Source organism: Lipotes vexillifer, unplaced genomic scaffold, assembly GCF_000442215.2.
Source record: "Lipotes vexillifer unplaced genomic scaffold, Lipotes_vexillifer_v1.1 scaffold769, whole genome shotgun sequence".
Classification (NCBI taxonomy): Eukaryota; Metazoa; Chordata; class Mammalia; order Artiodactyla; family Lipotidae; genus Lipotes; species Lipotes vexillifer.
In genome coordinates this window covers 220641-233396 of record NW_006790073.1, presented here as the reverse complement: position 1 = coordinate 233396, position 12756 = coordinate 220641, and the positions used below count along the sequence as shown (strand labels likewise).

The 12756-nt window shown below is 39.8% G+C and overlaps 1 protein-coding gene across 1 annotated transcript in view; it reads right to left on the bottom strand.

Annotated features, from left to right (window-relative positions):
- Positions 1–12756, bottom strand: part of ELOVL6 (ELOVL fatty acid elongase 6) — a 138521-nt gene that overhangs the window by 52133 nt on the left and 73632 nt on the right. The window contains exon 3 of the mRNA XM_007463221.1: positions 2971–3102. Within this exon, the coding sequence (XP_007463283.1) occupies positions 2971–3102 (132 nt within the window). The remainder of the gene's footprint in view (positions 1–2970; positions 3103–12756) is intronic.

Here is a 12756-nt window from a genome sequence, read left to right as displayed (position 1 = left end):
GTGGGGTAAGTAAATGAGTAATTACTGGCTGACATTGGGAGCTTGGATTTTGGCATAGGAAGAAGGAGAAATGAGGTAATTAAGTAAAAACTCTCTAGGCATAAAGATGAATTGGAAGTATCAGTACTAACTCTGGATACATTTCTTTCAAAAAATAAATAATTTTCTATTTCTGCCCTCTGAGAGGCCTAGAAATAAGAACTACCGTAGGGACAACCACCCCTAGTACTTAGAGAGTCATTTCTAAATACTATCTCCCTTTCCCAGGGGAACTTGGGATGAACTTGGGATCCTCTGAGAAATGACTGGTTCCAGTTCTGGACAAGGAATAGGCAACACGCTTGGCCTGCAACAGTTTGTCATCCCTGCCCCCCACCCCCATACACACACAAACATGCACACACATACACAAAATCAAGCTATGAGCACTACTCAGTACATGGACAAGGATTCAGGAGCCAATCTGAAGAAACTCCCACTGGCCAAACACAGGATAACTTAGCATCTAAAAGAATAATGGCAATGGACTACAATACACCAAATCCAAATTCATCTCAAAATCACTGACATGTAAAAAAGGATAAATCTATGAGCTCTTAACGATACTTTACAAAACCCATTATTCACATGCTAAGTAATCAAAAATTTTTTGAAACTGCTAATAAATATGACCAAAGAATCAAGCATTTATCCTGCCTTTGCTACACTAACTTCTTGTAAAAAGTTCTGTCAAACATTAAACCTAAATATAATAAAATTTCTAGATCTAACTAACAACTAACAAAGAATACAGGGGACAGAAGAATAACATCCAGTAACATCCAGTCTGGGGGAAACTCTAAAAGGAGAATGATTTGGATTCTCCAAAGGATGGAATATGAGTGGGAGGAGGGGCTTGGAGAGGAAGGAAGAAACCTCTTAGTTTAAAGAAATCAACCAATGGAAATGTGTGAACCTATTTGGACCAGAATTGTTTATTTTTTTTAGGTCCTTATTAGTTATCTATTTTATATATAGTAGTGTGTATGTCAGTTAGGTCAGGAGCCTTAAAAATAAATTGTAATAAAAAAGAACCATTTATGAGACAACTGGAGAAACTGGAACAGTCAATAATAAAGAATTATTACTAATTTAGATGAGGTAATGAAACTGTGATCGATGTTTTAATAAGACTACTTTTAGAATGGTATCATTTCATTGAGAAATATTTGAATCTGTATTACTTCCAAATAATTTGGGGACAAGGGAGAGGTTGGTAAGGATATAGATGAAATAAGATTAACACTGTTGATAACTGTTTAAGCAGGGTCACACGTGCATGGGGGTCCTTGAACTCACTTCTCTGCTTATATATGTTAAGGTTAAAAACAAAAACAAAAACAGGGCTTCCCTGGTGGCGCAGTGGTTGAGAGTCCGCCTGCCGATGCAGGGGACACGGGTTCGTGCCCCGGGTCCGGGAAGATCCCACATGCCGCAGAGCGGCTGGGCCCGTGAGCCATGGCCGCTGAGTCTGCGCATCCGGAGCCTGTGCTCCGCAATGGGAGAGGCCACAACAGTGAGAGGCCCACGGACCGCAAAAAAACAAAAAACAAAACGAAAACGAAAGATAAACACTCAAGGGATGTTGAAAGATCTGTAAAATGCTGAAAGGCATCATTAGCATAATTTTTTCCTCAAATATCAAAATACTTTAGGTGAGGCATACTGTGAACCTTCAATGTAAATAAAAATGAAAATGCTGCTTTGTATTAGAGAATTCCACCCTGGTACATATTGAAATGGAAGGAGTCTTTAGTGACCGAGTCAAATCACAAGTACCTCAAATGTTGCACCCTACAAAATGCACCGAAATAAAGAGTGCATGCGGTAGTAGCAAACAAAGGAGTATTTCAGTTGCAGGGAGCCAAACTAATGGAGACGTACAGATCATCAGTTTGCAAAAATCCTCCTCCTGCCTGATCATCTTTAATAAGCCTTAAGTGACTAATGAGAGGCTTTTAATGATACCATCTATTTCTCCTTAGCTGTAGAACAGTTAATATGTAATATGAAAAAAGTAGAAATGCTCCTAAGTATTAAAATGAGTAGGTTTTTATTGTGTAGCGTATCTATCTATACCTGCTCCCCTACACCCCAAGCCTAGTTATCAACTTGCTGGTTTTGACAAGCAAAACACAAATAGAACAGGTGCCTTTGTTAGCACTGAAGGTAAAGTCTGGCACCTGTTTGGACACCAGCTGTGTGCTAATTCGTCTTATGATTGCCAAATATTACAAAACTAGGAATGTTCCTTCAGGCTTCCAGGTGTGGGTCTGGATGTTGCCTGGCAGATGTCCCTGGAGAGACCAGGCCTGGTTCTGACAGCCTCTATGATGAGTTTTAGCCAGTGCAAAGTAAGACTTGGCTGCATAAGCCTATGCCTGCGAGTCAGTTCAGGCAGTGAGGGTGAAGGATACTTTGGGGGATGAGGAACAAAAACATTCTCCGGTCTAGTGATACTAACACAGACAGGTGTCCAGTGTCTGGTCACATGCCTGAAAGCCATTTTTGATTAAGTACTAGTCAGTAGCAGCATGCCCACCACATTGGAACCCTACTCTGCCATACACTTCCACAGTTTACTGCTGTGGCTTTCCATTTAGCCCTTCATCTATACTTATATGACAAAAATAATGGAGTTGATGCTCTGCTTCTAGCCCTAAGACGTAAACTGAATTACTGCATGAACAGTTTGGACAAGAAAGGAGATGGCCTGAGAGCTCTCAAAATTAGAGCCTGAGTACAGTGTGGTAAGTTTGGTTGCAATGAAGCCTTTCCCTCTGGACATGGGTTTATTTTACACCCTTAATAATCAAAAATATGAGATGTATGATAAAATGTTCGACTGTTGCTTCTTTCAGCGGAGTCTGATGAAATGGATGGGTTTTATTTGGAAAATGAAAAAAAAAAACAACAAACAAAAAAACCTACCTGAAGACTGCAAGGGTCAGAGACCAGAGCACTAATGGCTTCCTCAGTTCAAACTTCGCCCGTTTGTTCATTAGGTGCCGACCACCGAAGATAAAGGCAGCATACAGAGCGGAAAACAGGAAAGATTTCTTCCTATGAACAAACAGAAAACCAAAATCTTATGAAATAAAGATCTTTAAGCAATTATTTTTATTCATTAGAATTTTATATTTATTCATTGTTCATCAACTTTTATACCACTCTCCTCTTGGTAAGCACCAAAAACATATTCTTGGGAATGTGCCCCTTCACTGAAGAGAGAATGTTTATCCACTTGGCAACATGGTGGCTGTTGAATCCTCTCCTGGCAAATTAGGTCATCTGGATTAACCAACCCATATCAGGATACATGGATTTTCTTTTTGGGCTCTATAACTATAAACATTTCAACAACATAGCACTGAGGTAAAAAAGAAACCTTTTCACTGAGAGAATTATTTTTCAGAGTTTGTTGGACCATTTAGATAGATTTTTAAAAAGGAATTATTTTTATTGGAAATACAATATTAGGTGACAGAGTTGTGTCCTAGGACAAGAAGGCCTTTTAAAATGTCATCTTCCTGGGCTTCCCTGGTGGCGCAGTGGTTGAGAGTCCGCCTGCCGACGCAGGGGACACGGGTTCGTGCCCCGGTCCGGGAGGATCCCACATGCCGCGGAGCGGCTGGGCCCCGTGAGCCGTGGCCGCTGAGCCTGCGCGTCCGGAGCCTGTGCTCCGCAACGGGAGAGGCCGCAACAGTGAAAGAGGCCCGCGTACCACAAAAAAAAATAATAAAAAATTAAAAAAAAAAATGTCATCTTCCTAATAGGCTAATGATACTAAAAGATGATTTTGGAGAAATACTTGATGATTTGAAACACTAAAATTAAGCTACATGACTTAAAGCCCCGCCCGCCCCCGCCAAGATGGATTCCTGACATCTTCTCCACCAAGGGAGGCAGGTATTAAATTTCAGTATTATCATCACTAATAGGCCTGCCAGACATCATACAATGCAACAGGAGGAACACAGAGCCACCTACAGTACAGTGGCCTAAAACCCTGGGCTTGAAGCTCATCAAATATCTGATTGTACTACCTGCTTATAGGAAAGATAGGGGATAAACCCAAACTTTGGACATTCTGTAGGACAGCTGAATTTATTTCTTCAAAATGTCAGTGGTAAGAAATCAAAATCTGGGACTGTTCTAGATTAAAAGTGACTTGAGAGACATAAAAATCAAAGGTAACACGCAGAACTTTTTTGGATCCATATTTGAACAAACCAATTGTTTTAAAAAAAATCTTTAATAAAATCAGAAAGTTATCAGTCATAATCTTAAAAGCTCTTACCAGTTAATATTTATGGGCGAAATTATATGTCTTGGATTTGCTTTAAAATACTCTGGGAAACAAACAGAACTCAAGCAATATTAAGAATGGAGAGACAGGGGCTTCCCTGGTGGCGCAGTGGTTGAGAGTCTGCCTGCTAATGCAGGGGACACGGGTTCGAGCCCTGGTCTGGGAGGATCCCACATGCCGCGGAGCAACTAGGCCCGTGAGCCACAACTACTGAGCCTGCGCATCTGGAGCCTGTGCTCCACAAGAGAGGCCGCAATAGTGAGAGGCCGGCGCACCGTGATGAAGAGTGGCCCCCACTTGCCACAACTAGAGATAGCCCTTGCTCAGAAATGAAGACCCAAAGCAGCAAAAATAAATAAATTAATTAATAAACTCCTATCCCCAAAATCTTCTTAAAAAAAAAAAAAAAAAAAAAAATTAAACCAATGAGTTGAAAGGAATACCATGGCTAGAGTAAACAGAAATGGAGTAGATTTTAGAATGTTAAATACAAATTTACTCATGCAGAAGAAAATGGGGAGAATTCACATCTCATTCTCAATCCAAAGGGCCATGGTTGGTGTGTTGTAACCTAGTCCTAACTTTGGAACTAGAAGAGATCTTTAGTAGTTGTAATTTCCTAGGACTGCTGTTACAAACTACCACAATCTGGATGACTTAAAACAACAGAAATTTTGGTCTGACAGTTCTGGGAGCTAGAAGTCCAAGTTCATGGTGTCAGCAGGGCCATGCTCCCTCTGAAACCTGTAGGGAGTTCCTTTCTTTCCTCTTTCTAGCTTCTGGTGGTTTGCCAGCAATCTTTGGGGTCCCTTGATGTCTTAGTCCATTTAGGCTGCTATAACAAAATACTATAAGCTTATAAACAAAAGAAATCTATTTCTCACAGTTCTGGAGTCTGAGAGTTCAATGTCCAATGTCAAATAACTCACAGATTAGGTGTCTGGTAAGAGCTCACTTCCTGGTTCATAGAAGGCCACCTTTTCCCTATTTTCTCACATGACAAAAAGGGCAGAGATCTCTGGAGTCTCTTTTATAAAGGTACTAATCACATTAATGAGGGCTTTGCCCTCATGACCTAATTACCTCCCAAAGGGCCTACTTCAAAATGCCATCAAATTGGGGATTGGGCTTTTAACTGTCTGGGGGACACAAGCATTCAGTTCATAGCACTTGACGTACAGCTGCATAACTCCAGTCTCTGACATGTTTATCACATGGTGCTCTCCCTGTGTGTCCCTGTCTTCATATGGCTGTCTTCTTATAAGGACATCATTCCTATTGGATTAGGGCCCCTCCAGCATGACTTCATCTAACTTAACTAATTACATCTGCAGCCTTCCTGTTTCCAATTAAATTCACATTATGAGGTACTAGGGGTTAGGATTTTACCATATCATTTATAGGGTAGAAAATATTTCACCTATATCAGTAGGCTTTTCCAGACCTTTCCAGTTTGTTCCAGTCTAGATCCAAAGCTGTGGGGTTTGGGCTTCCCTGGTGGCGCAGTGGTTGAGAGTCTGCCTGCTAATGCAGGGGACACGGGTTCGAGCCCTGGTCTGGGAGGATCCCACATGCCGCGGAGCAACTAGGCCCGTGAGCCACAACTACTGAGCCTGCGCATCTGGAGCCTGTGCTCCACAAGAGAGGCCGCAATAGTGAGAGGCCGGCGCACCGTGATGAAGAGTGGCCCCCACTTGCCACAACTAGAGATAGCCCTTGCTCAGAAATGAAGACCCAAAGCAGCAAAAATAAATAAATTAATTAATAAACTCCTATCCCCAAAATCTTCTTAAAAAAAAAAAAAAAAAAAAAGAATGGAGAGACAACACAAGATTAACAGAAAAGATAATGGAACACAGGGGCCCATGAGTCCTTCTCTCTTTTTGTTAGTCAGATTTAGGTGGGAGTTTCAGTCAGGAAGGTCTAACTAAATAAAATCTGCATGTCCTGCTGGTTTATTATTGTACCAAGGAGAAGTGAACAATAGTATTGATAATGCCATAAAGAACAAAAAACACAAAGCTTTGATTCAACAGAAAGTAACAGAGGCTGTGTAAATAACTGAAACATCTGAGTATACCTTCTGATATGATAAAGTAATGTTTCTTTTAAAATGGGTATTCCTCACTCAGGTTAAAACGGAAAGGGCTGAAAAATAAGTTACAAGATATAATACAAAAAGCAAAATGCATTAACCTGAAGAGAATTACTTGTAAAAAGCTTCATAGTTTTTCCACTAACCACTACCATGTATTGCTGACTCATGTGAGATCTTATTATTTACAGAAGCATCACTCCTCCTCCAGTGAGTGCAAGTGACCTACCTGGTGAACCCCACCAAATAAAGCAGTGATTCCCGAAATCAACGGGTAAATAGTGTCGAATAAATCACTTCCGCTGAGTGTCGCAAACTCTTGGAAACACAAGACCTGGCACACAGTAAGTGCTTAATAAACACCTGTTGAATGACCACGATCTTGTCATATCAAATTTTCTAATAGGGGAAAATATTTGTGCACCTGGGCACACGGGGGCTCAGTGAACACTAACTGAGTAAATGAACAGTTGTGCTTTCCCAATAATGTCTTAATAACTAAAGAATATTCAGAAAGAAACATACCATCCATTTTCCTCCTCCAGAAAGAAAGAGACTATTTCTATATTTCAAAGAGAAGTGGAAATGAGACGATTTTATGAAAACTGTAACTATTGAACATTCCAAGAAGAGAGTATTTTTGGCCATAACTATATTTATTGCTTTACTTCTCTGAAGTTTGCAAGTGTATGGCATTACTTTAAATGTCAGAATCACTGCATTTACATGCATATAAGGACTCACTCAAGAAAAACAAAATTTATGAAGTTAATGTAGATAATAGTAATATGAAAAAGTATATATTCTTTTCTAAGTTATAAAGGTAATGATAAGTGACAATAATCATGGTATTATGATTTAGGGAGTGATTCCTGTGGGTAGAGATAGTGCTAAAAACCTTTGTTATTTAATCCTCCTAATCATCCTTAATGTAGGCAAAACATTATCTTCATGTTATGGCTTAGGAACCTGGCTTAGAGGTTAAGTAGCCTCAGATCTCCCTGCTCGCCTGTGGTAAACTTTTGGAGGAAAGAAGGGTGTGTCTTGCTAAGTTATAAGAATTCCTTAAACCCTCCTTCTGACTTGCAAGGCTATTGTGCAACTTTGCGGCACAGTGTTTAACTGTGAAAAGATGAAGAGAAATCTCTACAGGTTTGTTTCAACTGTCATATTTTCTGGGCGGGGAACACTTTGATCACAATCCCCTTCACCTCCTGGATAACAAATTCACTATATATACCACTGAAAACTCTTCCTTACAATTAGTTATCATTCTTTCTCTTGCTCAGTCAATCTAATTCCAAGTTTGGTTATAGTTAGATTAATTACATTACTTACAGTTATGAACCAAGTTAAAGGACTGTCCATATGATCCTATCATTCTAGCCTAAGGGAAAAATAATGTGCCTTGAAGAACCAACAAAAGAATAAAAATCTTCTCTCTGTATTTCTTCCTCAAATTTCTTCAGTTCTAGAATGAGAATTAACCCTAATGGAATACCAGCTTCCTGGCAAGGACCATTCTTTTTTGCATGTTTTCTAAAGATCTCTTTAAGAATCTTCAATTCCACACAGCTAGGACAAACAAGTCAATCAACATAAACATGCAGAATTTGAGAATTGCGAGGGACAAATTTCCTTGTTCTACAGAAGAGGAAATGCGGGGCAGGTGCTGATGACGTTGGTAGCTCAGGGTCACGTGGCTACATACTGCATATTGGTCAAAACTATCAAAAAATTGTAATGGCCATGATCAAGCAGGTAGGTAAACATAAATCAATCGTCTAGGTTACATCTGGGTCACAGGCAGTCAATAATAGGAAGTGATACTTGTTTAATTATAAATACTATAATAAAAATAAGTTACTTATCGTATCTTATATAAATCTTCCACTATGGTGAAATTTAAATAATGCTTTGGCAACAGTGGATGGACTTGGAAGGCAGTATGCTAAGTGAAAGGAGTCAGATAAGACAGACTAATACTGTATGGTATCACTTATATATGGAATCTAAAAACTACAACAAAGTAATGAATATAACAGAAAAGAAGCAGAAACACAGATATAGAGAACAAACTACTGGTTACCAGTGGAGAGAGGAAGGGGAGGGGCAATGAAGATGTGAGAGAGCAGAAGGAACAAACTATTGGGTATAAGATAGGCTACAAGGTTGTATTTTACAACACGGGGAATATAGCCAATGTTTTGTAATAACTGTAAATGGAGTGTAACCTTTTAAAATTGTATTAAAAATAAGTAAATGCACAAAAAATTAAAAAGGTAAATAATGCTTTGGGTTAATTTAGAACCAAGCTTAGGCTTCTTCTAAAAGAGGGAGTCATCTAAGGAAGCATTAACTCTTACCTCTTCAATTGAGTAACCAAAATTTATCATTTATAGTTGAATGTTATGCTTTTTCCATTTTACTTAGAAGAACATTTTTCTTTAGCCAAATGGGCGATTTAAACTATCTTCCCATTCTGGTATCTCTTTGGTAAAGGTTCAGTTATAGTCAAGATGAATAATGACTTGCCGCTGGCCCACTTACTATTTAATGTGGATAGATGACTTCCCTAAAGCTTCAACAGTAATCCAATAATACGTCATATTGTGACAGGCCTCCATAGCTGGGTATAATGGTAACACTGCATTGTTTTATTACCAGATAACTAGCAATTTCTAGATGGTATGGACTCTTGTTTAGGAAGTCTTAAATGCACAATCATATGGCACAACCTTTAACTGTAGGTACTTAATACTTTTCAGGAGGTGATTCTGTAGCTATAAGTACGAAGTAACCAACCAAATAAGGATTACCCAAATGAAATACTGATATGCTTTGAGTCTGTCAAGCTTGTATTTACCCTTTTTTCCCCTTTTACTTCTGTCATCGATGTGAATAATGAAATAATTAGTGAATGTGAATAATAATTAGTCCATAATTAATCAAAACAATGGTTTATCCTTTATCCTTAAAGAGCCGGATTTATCATGGTACTTCGTTCCAAAACATTCCTAGATGCTTTTTCTATTCTGACCTATTCTGAGTAGCTGCTTATGATTTGTATTTATTGTCCTGCCTAACAACACTTCTTAAAGGGTATGTATATATTCAAATGTTTTTTGGTTTTTTTTTCAACTCCTGGGATTCCACTGAAACCAGTACCTAGTAACTAGAGTCCCTTAATGCTCACATCAAGATCTCTGCCAGGTGACCTGCACTCCTCTGGAAGTCAGACAAGTTTATCTGAGAATGGCAAAACTTTCACGTGGGTAGCATTTCACATAGGATAATTGCTAATGAGCACCTTGGGGAGATGACCTGGGCTCCTTTATGTCAGTGACCTTGTTTTTACGGCTACTGTGTATGTATGAGACACAGGGAGTTGTGAAAGGGAAAATTAAGCTGCGAGGGAAAAAAGGGAAGAAAGGAAAAGGAGACCTAAGAGCATCTCCTACTTTGGCTGATCTACCTGGTACACAGAAAGTTTCCACCTTTCCATGTGTGAAGAGTGTGAAGCTGAGAATGTATGTTACTCAGTAAGGCCACATCTCTTTTAAGGTTTCTCCTTTAGTTCCGTTGCTGATTCAAGTCAGAAAACAATTCAAGGTTCTGAAAGTAGTTATAGGACACATATGAATTGCAGACTGTAAAAACCAATGAACAGAAACCTCAATTAAATAGCGTCAGGGGACCAGAAGGGGGAGCTCTCCTGCCCCCGACCACAGCAGAGCCCAATAGGAAGAAGACTCCTCTTCTTTCGTGGCAACAGCTCAGCCAATGAAAAGCCATGGACTCTGTTTACTACTGCCCTCCCCACTTCCCTTTCCCCTCTATAAGAGCCGTTCTCCTTTCCTTCCTCTGTGGTGACTTGCACGTGGCTTGCCATGGTTGTAGACCCCAAATTGCAATTCTCTGCTGATCCCCAATAAACCCATCTTTGCTGAAGAAATATCTGGTCATCTATTTGTTTGAGGTCAACAAGACCCAGAGACTGAAGGAAATACACTGCTTTTTGCCAACAAGATACTCAGTGGATGTGTATGGTGGTTAAAATTTGATAAGGATATAAAGGAAGGTTTTCTGGTGAGGGATCCCGAAGTTGTGCTCCTGGAGCTCTAGCCAGGGCTGGACTGTGTCACATTCTTGAGAATTCCACCAAGAGTTCAGAGGCATTTTTCTATATTAAAAATAGTGGAAAATTTTCAGCAGTTTTTATTCATAAGTAAACTATAACTGGGAATTAACTCTGTGCCCAGAAATTTGACAAAGAACAGTTTTGTGAATAGTGGAATATGTCCATAATTAATACAAATGAATGGTGACTTTATAATTGCAAGACAAGTCATGACTAAAGAAAAGGGTGTTATTCTAATCTGTTATGTTTGACCCAGCAAATGATGTGTGATTTCTGAGCTTCTTTGAATTGCAAACACCTCTGCTTCTCATCCTGCTTTCCCCTAGATGCTAATTTAAAGATCACAGGTTCTCTTTGTTTAAGGTGAGAAAACCATTCTTTCGTAATTCAGTCTTTCTATTGCCAAAGTAGGTCACAATCAAAGTAGAGTTACATTAATACAATGGATTTAATGACATGGCTACATATCCTTTCTAGGAAAGTACACTCCTCTTAGGACAGACCGGTTGTAGAATGTTGCTTGTATGTTTTCTGTCAACATATCTTTTTTCCCCTTGCCACTTAAAAAATATCTTGATAAATTCTGTTTTCTTGTTGACTTTCTTTTTACAATTGGAAATAAGATCTGTGGGGAGAAAATACTTTCAAAATGTGTAAAAACACACACACATATACACACACACAGCTCCGTAAAAAATGCCATCTCTCTAATACTTAAATTGGCCAGATACCAATTAATTACCTTTGTTTCCCTAGATACTTTCAGTTGTTGATGAAAAATGCTGACATCCATCCATCCATCCATTCAAAATGTAATGGTCTTTTTCATTTGCAGTGTGGTTAGTATGCCACTGAATGGGAAAAAAAAAATTCTGCCTCTACTAATCTGGTTAGAAAGACAGGAAAAATATGTGTGTTGGTGCTTTGATGTGGACCCTTTAGGCTTTGGATGGCTGGACAGCGGCAAGTGGTCTTGGCTGGGAAGAAGCAGTGGTATTAGGCCTGAGCTAAGCCAGGAGTGTATCAGAGCAGGCAGATGCTTTGGAGTGGGGAAAGCAAGGTTGGAAGTGTAGGGGAAAGTCACAGGGTGTGGAGTTCTGAAAACCGCAGCAGAGTTAGGACTGCATCTTAGCTCAAGGTTGCAATAGGTTGTAAGGTAGGTGGCCAGTAATTTGTTACCACTAATAATTAAAGTACATACTGAGAGTCGTGGCTTAATTTTCTTTTCTTTCCTCCTGCTTTAAAAATAAAAAAAAGAAGAGATTCACTCACACATATAACATTATGTGACTTGGATGCAAGAAGAGGGAAGAATGACAGATAGCGATTCCACAGAGAGAGAGATGGAGAATGCTGGTTTAAGCCGTGGAGAGCACTGAAAGTCTTAGAGATGGGAGGGGGCAGAATAAAAAAAAGATATGCTCACAGAGAAATTTGGCATTAATTACTTCTATTCCAGCGGGCAGATGTGGCTGAAGTTTGACTCTACTACTCTAAGGCAAAACATTCTGGCATATTCCTCACAACTTACACTGTCAGCATCTGTAGCCGCAGGAGTTACTAAAGCACATGTATGAACTGAAGGATCTTCTTTAATGAATTGCTGCTCTTCCCGGGAATTATCAGATGGGACCTTCTTTAAAGTTTTATTTAAGAATGAATATTCTCCTGTTCCGAGAAAAGTTTAGAAAATGGCTTGGCTAATCATGGCATTAGGTCCGTCAAGCTGTGCCCTGAATTGTCACATAGAGTAAAGGTCAGCTTTAATCCTGAACTACTGCATCCTAGAGAGGTACAAGAATCTTTTTGTTTTGGAAGACATGGTTTAACCTTTTTGTTTTGGAAGACATGGTTTAATTCTGCATCAGGAAGAATCAACGCCAAAGTTAGAATCAACGATTTCTGAGGATAGTAAATCAAAGAAAGAAAGAATTCTTTGACAGAGGTTTCTAATCTCCTTAAAAAGAGTAAAGCGGGCTTCCCTGGTGGCGCAGTGGTTGAGAGTCCGCCTGCCGATGCAGGGGACGCGGGTTCGTGTCCCGGTCCGGGAAGATCCCACGTGCCGCGGAGCGGCTGGGCCCGTGAGCCGTGGCCGCTGAGCCTGCGCGTCCGGAGCCTGTGCTCCGCAACGGGAGAGGCCGCAGCAGTGAGAGGCCCGCGTACCGCAAAAAA